Genomic DNA, 17,489 nt, shown 5'->3' with positions numbered 1-17,489 from the left:
TTATTTTTCTGATAGGGTCTCAGACTATGATTTGCCTACTTCAGTCTCCTGAGTAGCTGAGATTAGTCATGAACCACTCTATCTAGCTTGCTTTTGGAGAATCATGGGGGGATTCACATTCACTTTTACTTTTCAGCTTTGACCCACAATCCTTGTATTTCTTTCTAAGTATCTGGAATTACAGGCATATACCATCTGCATGGTTGGTCCTCGAGTTAATGGACAGAGTCAGTGATATGGGGAAATCACATAGAAAGTGAAGACTGTGAACTCAGTGGTAGTTGAGAGTGTTTGGTGGTGTCTCTCTTCCCTTTTCATATATCTCTTGCCTCTCAGAACTTAGATGTTAATGTTTAACTGTTTTAATGAAAAGACCACTGTGTTTGAATTTAGAAGACCTGAAGTCAACATTTACTTTACCACGTAACTTCCACACATCTTCTACATGTGAAAATCAGGGATACAATTCCTATGGGATTATGGTCAGAATTCAATAAATAATCTGTGTGAAAATAAAAATCAGCACTCACAACCTATCAACACCTGTCTTTTTCTCTCTTTCCCTTCCCCTTCTCATCAGTGGATGGAGATCCTCATTTTGTTGTGGACTTCCCCTCGAACAAACTCACTGTCTGCTTTAACATTGATGGAGAGCCTGGAGACATCCTGCGGCTAGTCTCTGATCACATGGAGTCTGGTAAGTTCTGGGTGAGGCTGGGGAGGAGTTACATCAACCTCTGCCCTAAAAATCAATGATCAGGTCATTGGAGATGTGTCCTAGATACTCAGAGAAGACTCGAGGTAGTGACTATGAGGCCAAAGTGCCCTCTTGAGAAGCAGAGGTAGTGAAGAGATGATACTGTTAGTTTCACAGGGCTATATTGAAGTGGATAAAGTAAGTAAATGGATATGAAACAGCTTCATAAATGCCCAGTGCTACAGATATATTCATGACATATTGTCACTATGCTGTTCTATCCAAACACTGTGCCAGTGGAGAGTCAGAATCCAAAGTTTGTGGATCTCAGTTACTTGATGACTTAGATGGAAATCCAAGATACTATCCACACAGCTCTATGCACCGTGAATGTGCACAAAAGGAGCTCTGGCCCTGTGGGTCTGTGTGGGAGGCTGAGGAAAAGATTGAAGACAGAAAAGGTTCTTCAAGTCCAATGCAGGTGTTGCTCACTGGGGGTTGCATATGGACAACCATGCAGCATGGCTGTGTGGATGGGCTTTGCAGTGGACCTTCTCATATGTCTCTGTGCTAAGAAGGTTGGGCTGAAGAGACTGACTCACTGGGTGGCATGTACATAGGATGTAATTATGTGGGGTTTGATCCTAGATCTCCAGGATCAACCAGACTGTCCTCTTGTAAGTCCTTCTCAAATATTTCTAACATCAAAGGGCATAGGAAAGAGACAAGGGACTGAACTGTGGCCCTCCCGGCATCTATGACAGACACTTTTAGCTGGAAAGTGGAGATACTTGTAATAACTGCCGTTTTCTCCCTTTGGCCTTTGAGGAGTGACAGTGAATGGAGAGTTGATTGGGGCCCCAGCTCCTCCAAACGGTCACAAGAAACAACGAACTTACTTCCGCACCATCACTATCCTCATCAACAAGCCCCAGAGGTCTTACTTGGAGATCACACCAAACAGGGTCATCTTGGATGGTGGAGACAGGCTGGTCCTCCCCTGTAACCAGAGTGTGGTGGTGGGGAGCCAGGGGCTGGAGGTGTCTGTGTCTGCCAATGCCAATGTCACTGTCACCATCCAGAGCACCATTGCCTTTGTCATCCTTATTCACCTCTACAAAAAGCCAGCGCCCTTCCAGCGAAACCACCTGGGCTTCTACATTTCCAACAGCAAAGGCCTTTCCAGAAACTGCCATGGATTGTTGGGTAGGAAACTCTCACCCTCACCTTGAACTTAGGAGACAGAATGAGATTTCCCAACATGAAACCCCACACTGTCATTATTGTTTGCTTGATTGGAAAACTCAGTAGGAACGTAGTCCCTACACACACAGCATCCCTCAGTATCTGCAGGGGCTGTGGTTCCAGGATCCCTGAAAAACACCGAAATCCAAGGATGCTTATAACTAAGATGAAATGATGTAGTTTGTGCAAAACAAAACTGCTACATACATCCTTCCATATGCTTTAAATTATCTCTGGAGTACTTATATACCTGGCACCGGGTCATGTCAATACTCTGAAAATTACTCTTGTACTGTTACTGTTTAGGGAATAATGTCAAGGCAATAATTTGTACATGATCAATAGAGGCAAATCCCCCCCCACACACACACATATTTTCAATCTGCAGTTTCCTGAACCCACAGATGTAGAATCTGTGGATATTAAAGGCTGATGTCTGCAGCCTAGCACCGAAACAAGTGGATACCTTTCCTACAAGACATCTGCATTGCTCTCAACAGCAGCCAGGCCACTCTGGCTGACTTTTTCAACATGCAATTTCATGTGGGCCCCTTGCCCCAAAACAGTGAGCAAGTCATCACCAGGGCTCCATTTAGAAGGCAGGATTTCCTGGCACTTGACCTAGGTACATTTTGTATGCCTGGCTGCCAAGCACGAACTCCATTTTACAGATGCAGATCTGTGCTCCCTTGACCTGAGGAATGTCCTCACTTGGCCGGGAGAAATCTGAGGCCGAGTACCAGGAGTGAATGGAAACAACTGTTTCTCATACCCAACCCTGGTGGACCCCCATCAGCTAGATTGTGTGGCGGGTATAATCAGGGAGGTGAGGGGAAAGACCTGACCCAAAGTTCTACATATGTGTGGTCATCCTGCTTCAGCAGAAGACTGCATTTTTTTTCATTTGTTGGTTAGGAGTATTCCTTGAATAGCAATGAGGCAGAAGTGGCTTCCAGAAGTGCTGGACCATTGTGAGCAGCTCAGCTCTCTCCTCGCCCTAGGCACAGGGTCCCTGAGCTGAAAAATATGTGGATGCCTCTCTGTCTCCAGAGAGCATCTGAGCCAGGACTGAATTAATGCAAAGCCTTCACAGCGTTAATATCACTGATGCTAGATGGTAACGATCTGTATTTAACTTACACCAATGTCTTTTTGTTTTCTTGTCCTATCAGGTCAGTTCCTGAACCAGGAAGCCAAACTCACAGAAGAATCCACAGCATACAGCAGAAATCATACCACCAATCCTCCCCACCCTCAGGCAGGAGGAGGAACATCTGAAACCATCCTAAAGGTGAAAGGGCACCATGTCCCAGTGATCTGGAAACAAAGGAAGATTTACAATGGGGAAGAGCAGATAGACTGCTGGTATGCCAAGAACAACGCAGCTAAGCTCATCGACGGGGACTATAAAGATTACTTGGCAGCTCATCCGTTTGACACAGAGACAATATTAGGGATGTCCAGGAGATCTGAAATTGACAGCCACAAGGATGGGAGTCCATGAAAGGGCAGCGACTTTGGGGACACGGTGGTGCATACAGCTCTTCTTGTTGCTTGTGCGTGCCTTGGCTCTTGCATTAAGAGGCACTCCATAGCCTGCCCCTGGTGGAGAGGAAGTCTAATGTCTGCTTAAGCATGGTGTAGGGGCAGGAAGCTTGAGTGAACCTATTCCCTTCTCTTTCTTCTTCCTCTTCCTCTCTTTCCCCAGTTCTCCATCTATAGTAGTTAAAAAAAATAGTGCCGAGGAGAAAAGCTCATTGTTAAAAGCAAGAGAATTTATATCTTTAATCATCTGGCTTGTCCATCTCATAGCTGATTAGAACTCTTCCTGATTAGTCAAGGATGCTGTGAAGTTTGCTCTGTCACAATGGCCAAGTTTGGTTGCTCTGTTTTGTGCCTTATGCCCACGCACGGCAATCTCTCTATCTAGTACTGTTGCATTTTCCAGATGTGTGGCCGACCTCCTCCTTCAGGGACCCCTGCCTGGAGTCTAGGCCACTGGTCATGCAAACAGCAAATAAATTAGATCACTGCAAATGATTAGCTCTTTCCTTAGGAGGGGATTTTTTTTTCTGCTGTGGAATCATGCCCTTCAAATTATTTTTTTCTCTTAGAAATAGGAAACTACATCCTAGATGCTAATGTCTTTTCTGAGAGACGCTGTAGAACACTTGACTTTGCTGGTGACTATTCTCCAATTGATTTTAAAAAGCCAAGTGTTTTTAATGAAAGTCACCCATGTGGAAGGCCTTGCTGACTGGTCTTGGTGCTGGAGAGCCAGCCAACTTGAATGACAAGTCTTCAGCAGGATGTTCTATGCCTTTCCTATAGTTCCTAAACCTTGCCTTTCATTCTCTAGGAAATGGCTGGTCACAGTGTTGCCATGGGAGGTATGGTGCTCAAGCGAGCCCATCTGCACACCTATAGGAATTCTGAATCGACTTGCTTATTCTCAGCAAGGAGCATGCTCATGCTTAGAAAATCGAAAAAGACTTCCCACATCTCAGATGCCCCAAAACCAGGAAATCAGCGCACAAAGGGCTTTAGATCTGGAACTTAGGTCTGATGTGGTAGGAAAAGATGAAAATAAAGGGGAGGGAAGGAGCTTCAGAAAGTCAGTGACTGATGAGCTTATTCTGTAAAATGAGGCTGCAGGTGGCCCCTCGGCCTCCATTTGTACCCTCTTTCCTGGTCAGTGCTTTGCTATGTCTTCTCAAATCCATGTGTGAGGTGCCTGGTGGGAAGCAGATGGACCCAGGGGCTGGTGGGGCAGATGGCAGAGAAGGCAAGAGTGGGGTCAGAGGAAGAACATTCTGACGAGGGCCAGAGTGGAAGGCCTTTGTGCTGTCCTCACTTGGCGCTTTTTCCCTTGGCATGATGCCGGGGCACTTTCTCCATGGAATGGGAAGGCAGGCTTAGCACTTGGAGCGAGATTGGCGTTGAGAGAACTGTTTAGCATCTTTACCTTCCGTGGGAAGCAGTGGAGCAGTGAATGACCTCCACATGTTCCTGCTGGCCCCAGCAGCTTGAGAAGCCAGCGAGAGCTGGATGTCTGTGGAGTCTTCTTTCTGAGTCTCCATCTCTGTCTGCTGCATGAACCCACCAGGATGTGGCCCATCAACTGTGTTATTATGTATCTAATTCCTGCTGTCCTAAACTCAGCCCTAGGTTTTCATGCCAGAAGTTCAAAGATGACCATCCCATATTGCTGACAGATGTTCCATATTTTAGAGCTCAGAGAAAGGAGGGGCCAGAGGTGGGGCTAGCCAGTTCTGGGCCTGGTCTGGCTCCCTGGGTCACTCCTATTATATAAACCTTAGCTGGGCAGATGGACAGCCTCACCGCTGAGGCCAGTCCTCTGTGGCACACTTCAAGCAAGGCTATTTTGTTGCAGGTGTTGGCCTTAATCTAGGGGAAGAGGATATTATTAGACAAAACTAGTTACCATGATTCCACTTGTTCAATAGGATATCCATTACTAGCTGTCCTATTCTGGGGGGAAAAAGTGAATCAAAAAGGTATCAAAGACAATGCTTTACTTTAATAAGTTTTGTTTTTACTTTATACATATACTACTTTTATTTTACCTTTTCTGTGGTTATAAATCTACCTTCTGACCCCTTTCTCAATTTTCAAACAAAAATTGTTAAATTTTCAGTTATAGCTAGAAACATTTATGTGTGAACCCTGAGTCCTATTCCAATGTTATACTGAAGACATACTCATTGACTGAAAAATAGTGTTGTTTTTTTTTTTTATAAATCAATCATGTGTGTTCTGCCTAGTACGTTGTCCAAAGAAAGTACACAGGAAAGAAGGAATTCTCAGTGGGGAAACTGAGGCAGCATGCAATTGAGTGATGTCCTTAAATTCCATAAAAGGAATAGAGCAGAGCTAGGATGAATCAGTAGGATTCATCTTATAGCTTTGACATTTTACTATCTGGTTAATTATTTATTTTCCTTAAGCACACACACACACACACAATGAATAATTGAATGGGATTGAGAAAACTATTTGAAATTAGAGTCACTAAATCTCATTGGTATCTAATGTTAATAAGTCATAAGGGACTAACTGGAATCTTGAGCCAGCCATTTTTCTGGCTTCCAATCACCTCCCTATCCAATGAAGAAAAGCCTTTGAGCAGATCACCTTTAAATGTCTCCTCATTAAAAGTTCCATGTTCCCACACACCCCTGTGAGGTGCTTTATCTCCCACCATCTGACCCTTTGATAATTTACCATTCAAGCCACAGGGAGGGAGCATTTGGGAGACTTTACCATTCTGGCCCTCTGTCAGCTGTCCTGAGAATGCAGGGAACTGAGGATTGGACAGTGTGCCTTTTTCTTTACCATCAGGATTAATAGTCAATATTTACTTGAGCGGGGGTTTTAGAAGTGGGCTAGCAACAGGATTGTTCCTACCCTCCCCAAATTCACCTATTAAAGCCTAAATTCCCAATGGGAGAGATGAGACCTTTTGGGAATAATGGGGTCCTGAGGACAGAGCTCACTTGACTGGATTAGAACCCTTAGAGCAGAGTCAGGGTACTGATAAACTAAATTCACTTTTCTCTGCAGTGTGAGCATAGGAGATGGTGATGTGCAGACCAGGAACTGGTGACAGACACCAAATCTATTGTCATCTTGATCCTGACTTTCCCAGACTCCAGACCTGTGAGAAGCAAATGTCTGCTGTTTATGATCTTAGTCTAACTTAGTCTAACTGTATCAGCTCAGGCTGATTAAGACACAAAATCATTCCAAATACAAACCCTTCCTCCTTTCTTTTAACTTCCCAGAATATATACAGGCAATGTTGTTATTAAAATTTCAAGGACTCTTGGACCCCTAAAAATGCAGCTAAGAAAAATCCAGCTAAGAAAAGCCAGCTAAGAAAAACAACAAAATAAAATCACAACACAGCTAACCAAATACTGAGACATGTAACTTCAAATATTTGCTTTAACTAATAAGTAGAGTGCAAGATAGTTCATGTTTCAAGAGACATCTTTCTTAAACAAAAGTTTGTAAGAAAATGCTGTCTAAAAACAAACAATGTGATATGTTTATTTTTTCGAGAGAAAATGGAATCAGGGCTACTGAGAATAAAACTTGGTGATTTGAATGGCCTTGCTTGTTTGCAGGAATTTCTGAATTTCAGTACTGAACTGCATAATTACATTCTTCCACAATGGACCAGATATATGCAATTCCATAAGATTATAATGGAGCCAAAATTTTTCTAACTGCCTATTATTTTTGGCTGTGTTTTTAAAATGTTTAGATAGGTCTATAGACAGCAAATACCATTGTGTTACAATGGCACAAGGTTGTATTCTAGACATAACAGGATATTCTATGTAGCACCATGTATAATAATAAACAATATTGGCTAGGTTTGCTTCTATATCTCTATTATGTTCACCCATTGACAAACCCACCTAACAGCTGGTTTCTCCAGTGCATGGCGTGGTTAATTGACGGGACCAACAAAGATGATATGTAAGCAGTGACACTGAGAGACTAATGTTAAAGGAAGACAAAGTACCGCAGAAAACAGCAGATTTTCTGTATCCCTTACCTGTGCCCTTATAAAAATGTCAAATATATGGCAATGCCTTAAGCTCTTACATGCTTTAGTATGTGGGGAAGTCCAAACTTCTATCACTTTCTTTCTGGGACACTCAATTGCACACTTTGCCTGTCATCTTGACTGGTCAGTTTTTTCAGTGTGAAGGTTTTTCTCACACTTACATTCTGAGGCTTCTTTTGTCAGCACCTACTAGTCCACTGTTGGAACCAGACTCAGCTTGTCTTTACCACAAGCGTGGAACCATATTTCAGAAACATCTTACATTTCCCATGTCCAATTTTAGCTGCCTAGTCTGCAGCCTCTACTGTAGGACTCCATATCTGTGTAGATACTTTAGTGACTGGGAAGTTTGGGCTTCCCTTTTTAAATTTTTTTTTAATAATGCTGTATTATCTGGGCTCTGGTGGCTCAGGTCTGTAATCCTAGCTACTCAGGAGCCTGATATCTGAGGCTTACAAGGCTAGCCCAGGCAGGAAAGTCTGTGAGGCTCTTATCTCCAATTAATTACCAGGAAACCAGAAGTAGAGCTGTGGCTCAAAGTGGTAGAGCACTAGCTTTGAGCAAAGGAGCTCAGGGACAGCACCCAGGCCCTGGGTTCAAGTCCCATGACTGAAATAATAACTAATTATTATTATTATTATTATTACTACTACTATACTGGATGCTTTTGCTTCCTTGTGGTAATTATATATTTACCTTTGATGAGTTTCTTTTTACCAGCCATGTAACGAAGCTCCCTGTTTCCTCTGGCCTCCCTTCCTTACTAACCTCACCCACTTCGTGGTTTCCAGGAGGACCTCAACATACAAAAGTGGCTCCTATATGTACACATGGACTTCTGGCCTCATACTTGGGAACGGAGCAAACTTCCTTTTACTGAAGTGCCTACATGGATATGGGCATTTGGGATCGTAGCTCTGGGAGGAAAGGAAGGAGAAATTCCAATCCTATCCTTTGTTTTGTTGCTGGGGTTTGGAATTGGAACCCAGAGCCTCAAAATGGCTAAACAAGCACTGTACTGCTTGAGCCACACTGCCCAGAATCTTGGTTTTTGAAGTATGGTCTCACTGATTTTGCCCCGGCAGGCCTGGGACCCTTGATTCTTCTACTACTACTTCATAGCTGGGTTTACAGGCCTGCACTACCAAACCTAGCTTATTTTTGATGACGCAAATAAAGTGAAAAATGTGTGTGTGTGTGTGTGTGTGTGTGTGTAATGGGTCTATTTCACAGAAAGCCAACCTCAAATTAATTTTTATTCACTCAGTGTTGTTCTTGAAAAGCCTTAATTGTATTTTTTTTTTCAAAACAACAGCTGTGTTTGTGCAAGAGAAGACCCAAGGTCCTCATGGCTCACTGAGATTTCTGGTTATATAATTTGAAATTCACATGTGCTAAGTTTATTGGTATGCTCACTAAATAACCTTATTGATCTGGGAGCTATAGGTGCATGTCTATAAACCTAGCTACTCAGGAGGCTGATATCTGAGGACTGCAGTTCTAAACCAGCTGGGGCAAGAAATTCTATGAGATTCTTATCTCCAATAAACTACCCCTATGAGATTCTTATCTCCAATAAACTACCCCCCCACCGCTGCCAAAAGCTACATGTGGCACTGTGGCTGAAGCAGAGTGCTAGCTTTAAGCAAAAGAAGCAAAGGGACAGGGCCTAGCCCTGAGTTCAAGCGCAGAACTGGCACATACACACACACACACACAACCTTACTGAAATATGAGTGTGAACTTTATTGTAAGTTACAATTTAGTGTGCTTTTCTTTTCTCCTTTTTTATTTTTTATTTTTTTGGTTGGTCATGGGGCTTGAACTCGAGGTCTGGGTGGTGTCCCTATGCTTCGCTGCTAAAGGCTAGTACTCTACTACTTTGAGCCACAGTTTCACTCCTAGTTTTCCTGGGGTTAATTGGAGATAAGAGTCTCATGGACTTTCCTACCCAGGTTGGCTTTGAACCATGATCCTCACATCTCACCTCCTGAATAGCTTGGATTACAGGTATGAGCTACTGGTATCTGGCTTTTTAGTATGCTTTTGAAATAAAATGTATATAAGCAATGTAAAAATTACAGCACTTTAGATTCTTGAACATCAGTGAAGCCCTGAATGGGTACCCATATACCCATGTGGTTTGTTAAGTTTCCAACTGGAACTCTGCCTTGCACTCTGTGATCTTCTGGCCATAGTTAATAGGGCTGTACACGTGTTAAAAAGTAAACAGAAGATCACCAATACTGAAGTCCAGCTTCTATTCTGAAGGTCCATATGGAAAGTTACAGAAGAAACAAACTTTTCCACAGAAAGGCAAAACAAGTTTAGGCCTCATCAACTCAAAATCAACATGTGGGCTGCAGCCTAGGAATAATGGAAAACTTAAACATCTTAGAACTTTTAGACACTTACCTATCCTTACTTTTTTTTTCATCCACCTATTTGGAAAATTAAAGTGGAACATTTTGAGAATTTATAAAGGAAAGATAAGCTAAAACTTTATTCATTATTGAAGGACAAGTGCATTCTGTCATGTACACAGTTTTCCTGAAAGAGGAGGTACTCCAGCACAGAACATTCATTTCTTCTTCATGAGTGGTGTTTAGGACTGGACATGATGACACATACCTAAAATATCAGCTGCTTGGGAGGCAGAGGTAGCAAGACCATGGTTCCAGACTGGCCAGGGCTGCCGCATGCAAGACCTTATCTCAACACAAACTAAAGCAAATAAAGGAATGAAAGTGTGGCTCTAATGGCTCGCAAGTGTGAGAACCTGGAAAGAAACATGGGTAGGAAAGGGAATGGCGTGGGGATTTTGAGGGGAAAGCCTTGATCCGGCAGCTGTCCGCTACTGAGGAGCACATAGCTGGAGTGTACTTGCTCATCTTCCAGGAGGCCAGGAGACCTCAGGCCTACTCCAAGTTTTCCTTAGAAACAACATCCTAAAGCCAGGGGCCTGCAGCTCACACCTATAATCCTACTCAGGAGGCTGAAATCAGGATAAAAATTCAAAGCCAATCTGGGCAGACAAATCTGAAACATTTGTATCTCCAATTAACTAGCAAAAAAAAAATGGAACTGGAGGTATAGCTCAAGTGGTAGAGTGCCAGCAATGATCGAAAGAGCCAAAGGAGAGTGCAAAGTCCTGACTTCAGTCTCTAATACAAGCACAAAACTGGGGGGGAAGGAAGGAAGGAAGCAAGCAAGGAAGGAAGGAAGGAAGAGGGGGGAGAGAGGGAGGAAAGAAGGAAGGAAGGGAAGGAAGGAAGAAGGGAGGACAGCTTAGGAAACATCTAAAACACAGTAGCTTCCTGAAGCCCATCTCTTTGAGAAGGATGTGGAAACAACAGAGCTGGGGTGCAGGTTACAGAGTCAGCTGGAGGCAAGACACACAGAAACAGAGAGGAAAACTCATATGCACACTGAGTGAGTTTTAAATGTCGCCTTTCTGCTTGGAAGAGGCCTAGACAATGCAGCTAGTGACAAGATTAATGAGCCAGCTAGGAAGCATCTGGGCACCTACTGGAGACAGAATTGGGTTCAGGAGGTAGAGGCAGGGGGAACTTCCTTTTTCTCGGTCACAGCCTGGCTGCTGAGCTAGTAGGCATGCCCTCCTTTGTGCAGGTCTTGGGGAGTTTTTCCCAAAACAACATCTCCTTATCTTCTCAGGCTGTGGCCTGAAATTCCTCCTGCCTTCACATCTGCAGTGCTTGGAATACATGTGGGGACCGCCACACCTAGCTAGTCTCTACAAGTGTTGAAGGGAGCAGGAAGAGTAGGAGGTAAATGTAAACTTGTGATGGAGCCACTGCAATGAGAGTGAGTGCCCAGGGCTGCAGAGAACACAAAGACTCAAAGGAAAATAGTTGAACAACAACAAAAACCCCCCCACCAAGTTCCAATGTCAATCTCCCTGGCATAGGTTTGATCACCAAAGCTCGCTCAGATGAATTGTACAAAATCGAACTGGGAATCCCTAGATTTAGGAAAGGTAACCCATTTCTGAGGATCTGCTGAAGGTCCTTGATTTTTATTTCCCATGGAAGGTAGGCGGATTCTAGTCCCTTGCCCCGTATCTCTTGCCTGGAAGAGGGCAGGTTCCATTCCTCTGACAGTTTGCTTGCCTGTGCCCAATTATTCTAGGTGATTTGGTTCCAAAGTTTAACTTGGAGGGAGGAGTCAATGAAAGAAGCAGCCAGCCAGCAATGGTGGCTCCTGCCTGTAGTCCCGTCTACGTGGGAGGCAGAGATCAGGAGGGTCATAGTCCACAAGCCATTTGAAAAACCCCATGTCAACTATGCCTAAGGGTGGATGCCTGTCATCCCCACTACTTGAGAAACATAAATAGGTTGCTCATGGCCCAGCCAGATGGCCCACAAATGTGAGACCATATCTGAAATTTGATGAAAGCAAAAATGGTTGGCAGGCTTGGTTCAAGTGACAGAACACTTGCTTATAGCAATTAGAAGAACCTGAGTTCAAAAAACTCCAGCAACAACAACAACAATAATGACACGAAGGTCACTAATCAGCTCAAAGGGGCAGACAGGAACTTTCACACATGATGCTTAAAATCTCGTGTGCCCTGAACAGTTGAAACAAAATCTAGAGATTCTCGCTCTCCTTCCAAAGCACAAGCTAACCTCCAGGTGAAGGACTCTCGCCATGCCATCTTTTTACCCAAACTAGCCACAGCAGAAGGCCTTTTATTGCCACATTCCAGAAGCAGCCAAACTCAGAGGGCAGCTTCATAGTCCTGAATCATGATGGAACCCTAATTTATCCAGCAGGGCCCTTGAGTAACCCTCGCCAGCCAGAGTGCTCCCACACAGCGGTCCCTTTTAGCAAGCAGAGACTCCTTCTAGGCACAATGCCTAGGATTGTTTCTGGGTTTGCCTCTTTTTTTCCCCTACAATTCTTTAATTACTTTCCTCCCCAACACTTTAAGGTTGAAACCACCATGATTCTCAAGACCTCTCCTTGTGAGGTCAGGGGAGGTGAGCCTATTCTTCCTCATTTATAGGGTCACAGCGGGGGCTCCCGTCCCCCCCCCCCCCCCAGTCACAGAGCCAGTTCCCAGCTCCATTTGGATGGTTCCTCCTAGAAGTAAACACTTTGGTGCCCCTCTTTCCCCTGGCTGACTAGAATTACAGCTCAGTGCCCTTGGTAAGAAAGGGAGAGCAAAGCCCAGCAGGTTAAGTAAGAGCGGATTCCTGTCCCCACACTGTAGGTCCCAAGTGGCTGTCACTGGCCTGCTTGCTGAGAAAGAATGGAGCTTATTATGTAGAGGGTACAGAGGGGGGCTGAGAGGTGTTAAGCAGAGAAAACGGGTTGAAATTCAAGTCGTGCTGATGCTGGCAGCCCGGCGCCTGCCGTTAGACAGTCCAGATGAGCTCTGATAAAGCTGGGGGCACTTTGCAACACCCCTCATGCAGCCCGGAAACTTTAGCACCCCAGGGACCGGGCAGGGCACATTTGGAGCTGTGTGAGAAGATAGTGCTGGCAGGGATGACTGCCAGAGAAGAGAGGCAAGGCAGAGCCTCACTCAGGACCCCAGGGGGAGCCATGCAGGTTCTGACTGAACACGGTTCCTGCAGGGCTTAGGAAGGGCCCACAGGAAAGGTGCTGTGGATGGAACCCCCAGAGCCTGGACTGGAGGCTGCTGCTATCCTGGGACACTTGGCTGCCGAACTCTCCCAGCTCAGCTAGAGACAGCCCTCCTGTGCCGGAGCCCAGCCAGCAGCCTTACAAATACTCTGCATTTTCCCTGTAGACTTGGGTGTTTGGGAGAGCATCCTTCTCCGTGGTATTCAGATTTCTGTGATTAGTATCCATCTCTGTGTCTAGGAGCAATGATGTAAATGTGCTTAACACTAACTGAGCTGCACACTGAAGAGTAATTGAGGCGGCTTGTGAGAAATGTCTGTATGTTGTATATATTGATAACAAGAGCATTCAAAATTCCAGGAGTTAGAAACAACACAGTCAATTGATGGAAAAATGAATAAACCAGGGAAGTAAGCATAATAGTGAAAATAAAACTTGACAAATTACCCAAAGATAAAATGATAAAACTTGTTCATGAGCATAAATACAATTTTTTAAGTTAAATATTACTTGAGTCTACCAACATGCACATAGTATATAAAAATGGTTAAAGTCCATTTAATGTGAATTTTACCACATTTTGTTTTGTTATGTTTTAGTTATAAATCCTCTGAGTTCTTTGCTCTCAGAGGAAATCCCCAGGGACTGAGCAGGGTGGAGAGCAAAGGGGGAGGGCTGGACAGGGAGGGCGGGACCATGACCTTGGGATGTACTGTGACCTTGGGCTCAACCCCCAGGACCACCCAGCCTCTCCAGCAAGGAGAGACCCAGGGCTTCCCAGGCTATTGGGGTTGAGGCTCAGGGTTTTAGCTTGGACTCCACTTTCTCAGCTTGAGACCTTGAGCCTTAAATAGAAGGGAAGGTTGTAAGGTTCCTCAAAAGGTGAGTGTATATGTGTGAAATAAAATCTTACAAATGCATCGCAGAGCCAAAACTCCTCTTTAGATCATAGAAGGAAGTACCTAGCCTCTCTGTGGAATGGGTGGGTGGGCCTCTCTCCTCTCCTTTTCCTCTAATCATTACTCCATATCACACTCTCACTACTCTCTAGAGAAGTCACTTGAATGCTGGCATATTCGTCGTGGAGGATCTTGTTTTAGATCGCCACTTCTCTGCCAGTGTCTAAAGAGCACTGGCACTAACACACTAAGGTTAAGCAAACGTTGCAATGGGTTGCTGTTGATGGGTTCCTGGGACTTACTATCATCATCTGCAAACCCAGAACAGTATGACTGCTCTCACCCATGGCAAAATCGAAACCTGGAGAACAAAGCTTTCTAGTGGCTGGTCTTTCTCACAACTCAAAATAGTCAAAACAGATCATTGTTCAAATTAGTGTCTCCACCATTTTATATCTTTGCATTCTTTCCTTTCTCTTTTTTTCTCTTTCTTACCCTGTCTCTTTTTTATGTTTTTGTCTTTTTTATATCCTCTAAGGAGTTATAAAATTCAACATGTCAGTTTTTGAGAATAATATATCTTGATTGATGTTGCCCCTTTCATCATCATTCTCCCTCCTCTCCTTTTCTCTCCTCTTCTCTTCCTTCCTTCCTTCCTTCCTCTCATTTATTTCTGTTTTTTTAATCAAGGTAATATTTTCTCTCACTTGCTGGGGCTGGAATTCTAAGAACAAGGTACTGGAAAGTTTAATCTTCCTTTCTTTCTTTTCCTTCCTTTCATTCTTTCTTTGTTTCTGTTCTGGGTCTTGAACTCATGGCCTAAGCACTGTCCCTGGGCTTTTTGCTTAAGGCTAGTGCTTTACCACCTGAGCCACATTCCCATTTCTGGCTTCTGGGTGGTTAATTGGAGATAAGAGTCTCAAGGACTTTCCTGCCTGGAATAGCTTCAAACCATGATACTTAGATCTCAGCCTCCTGAGTGGCTAGGATTACAGGTGTGAGCCACCAGTACCCAGCAGTCATTGAGGCCCAGTTTACATGACTGCAGGTGGCTCCTTTTTCAACGTGTGATTACAAGATTGCCCCTCAATCTATGTTGGTTGTGTCCTAACACCATATTATTATTAAGGGCACTAGTCACATCTGGCCCAACTATATAATCTCTGAAGGTACTTTTTCCAAATATAGTCACATTCTAAGGTGACTGGGGATTGGGACTTTAATACATGAATTTAGGGGATATGATATAACCTAGTATAAGCATACAGGGCATTATAACATTCTCTCTCTCTCTCTCTCTCTCTCTGTTTATGTGTTGTACATAGAGGTTTCATTGTGACCTTTCCATATGTGCATATAAACTCTTTTACTCATTCTTATCCTATGCCTTTAAAAAAAACAATTTGAATAGATTTCATTATATCATACAAGAAATGTGAATTACTTTGATCTCACTTGCCCCCATCATCCTTAATGTTCATCTTCTACCATCCTAATGTTTTCACAGACACCACAAATAGTCCCCCTGTCTTTATTTCTCATTTTAATAGTAACCAAGAATGTCTTGGGTCCAAGTGCATCTATGAGATGACACCCATGGATGTTCCTACTTCCAAAAGTTTCTTCTAAAGTAAGTTACATGATAGACGTGTCCAGATTTCTATGTGTGTATTTCAGCAACTAACTGCTGGAAAGGAATTTGCTCTCTTTCATGTGAAGTTAGGCTGAAAGCTCTCTGTTTTTAACTATACACACAAAGCACAGTTTGTCTCTGATGGCAAGAATTGTACATATTCTTTAAAAAAATACAGTCTTGGAAAAGATAAAGAAGACAGGAGGAATAGATTCCTTTTTTATATTTTACTTGATTCCAAAGAATATTTTTAGGTGCTTTAAGGGTGGAAAACATGTTTTCAATAGAGATCCATTTCCAAGAGATTATCTACAAGAAATAGAACACCTCATCGACAGTTTGAGTAATCCAAGCCAGTAAAAGGCAAAGAAAAGTCTTCTCAGAAGTGAAATTCAGGGCTGGGGGTGGAGCTCAGTGGCTTTCCCAGCTTAAGTGATGCCCTGGGTTCACTGCCCAGTGCTGTAGGAAAAAGGCGAGCTTTAGCCAACATTGAGAAAGAGATGGGAACCCCAGTAGTCCAATATGATTGGATTGTCTCATTACTAAAATCTGGTCCAGGACCTTACTACTGAATATCTAGCCCTCAAAACAGACAATGTGGCACTGTATTGAGCAACTCATTGAGCTATCAATGATAGACAGCTTCGTGGTCCTATCTGAACAGTACATGACTGGGAAAGTCATGTAACATTTGAAAACACCACCCTCATCTGCTACTGACTATGCCCTGCCTGTGGAGGAAAACCAGTTAAACGACTGTAAGGAGAGAGTGTGGTGTCTTATTTAGCATATACTAAGTGTTCAAAAAAAGATGGCTGTCTCGCCAACACATATTCAGTGAGCTGATTTCTCTCTGAAGCAAATGTGTGGAAGATGCTGAGACATGACCCAAATCTCTGGACAATGAGGGTGCGGGTCCTGCTTTCTTTTGTTGAAAATATATAACAAGGAATGATCAGTTCTCTCCTGGGTGGCCATTTGTTTTGTTTTGACTTGGTATCTGATGCCATGAGCCTGCCCCAGGCTATCAGCCTCTTGGGAAATGGGGGACTGTGTAAATTGTGGGTGCATGGAGTAAGGCTCATCCCATTCCTGTCTTTCTATTCCACTGAGTAGGGCTGTGACTTCCAGGACTGTATGCCAGAAAGAGTTGGAATGGGCCTCTCACAAAAACGGAAAGGCCTAACTTCCTGCTACACTGAGAGCCATGAAGATACTCTATCCCCACACAGTGTTCCAGATGAGATTGCTGCCAGCAGGAGAAACTGAGATACAGTGATAGGACTGAGTAAACACTTTGGATGCTATTCAGTGGAGGAAAAAACAACAACAATCTAGCTCTGAAGAGAGTGGGTAGGAAGCAGATCTTGAGAGGGAAAGCCTACCCCATCACCTGTGCCTAACTTGGGGTGCGCATACCTCAACTCTCTCTTTTGTAAAAATGAAGACACTGAATATTTACCTTAGTGTAGTTCTTACAGGTGGAGTTTCAATACAATCCTAGTTACTTCTCACTTGTAAGGCTGAAACTTTCTGTTAACATTTGTTGTATGATTATAACTTAATCTCGTCATTTCTTCCGTAGGAAGAAAGTATTCAGGTAATAACTAGGAAGCTTGGAATTCTATTATATATATCAAGGTAGAAACCCTCCAGGTTGTCCCAGGCTGCAAAATGCCCCAAGTTTCCTCCACTCTAGAAGAGAACTGCTACAACTTGTGTTCCTTGACTACAAACTGATTATTGCTGTTAAGATCCATTGGCGGGGAATGTGGCTTAGTGGTAGAGTGCTTGCCTAGCATA

General features: G+C 43.7%; 1 protein-coding gene across 1 annotated transcript in view; it reads left to right on the top strand.

Moving 5' to 3' along the window:
- The window catches only part of LOC125366822 (inter-alpha-trypsin inhibitor heavy chain H5-like), a 60,834-nt gene extending 57,167 nt beyond the window's left edge, over positions 1-3,667 (top strand). The window contains exons 12-14 of the mRNA XM_048367540.1: positions 581-697; positions 1,526-1,903; positions 3,115-3,667. Coding sequence (XP_048223497.1) covers positions 581-697; positions 1,526-1,903; positions 3,115-3,446 — 827 coding nt within the window. The 3' untranslated portion in view covers positions 3,447-3,667. The remainder of the gene's footprint in view (positions 1-580; positions 698-1,525; positions 1,904-3,114) is intronic.
- The last annotated feature ends 13,822 nt before the right edge of the window (positions 3,668-17,489 follow it).

This window comes from Perognathus longimembris, chromosome 18, assembly GCF_023159225.1.
Source record: "Perognathus longimembris pacificus isolate PPM17 chromosome 18, ASM2315922v1, whole genome shotgun sequence".
Classification (NCBI taxonomy): Eukaryota; Metazoa; Chordata; class Mammalia; order Rodentia; family Heteromyidae; genus Perognathus; species Perognathus longimembris.
The sequence above is the reverse complement of the archived record's forward strand: the minus strand, read 5'-3'. Positions and strand labels throughout refer to the sequence as shown.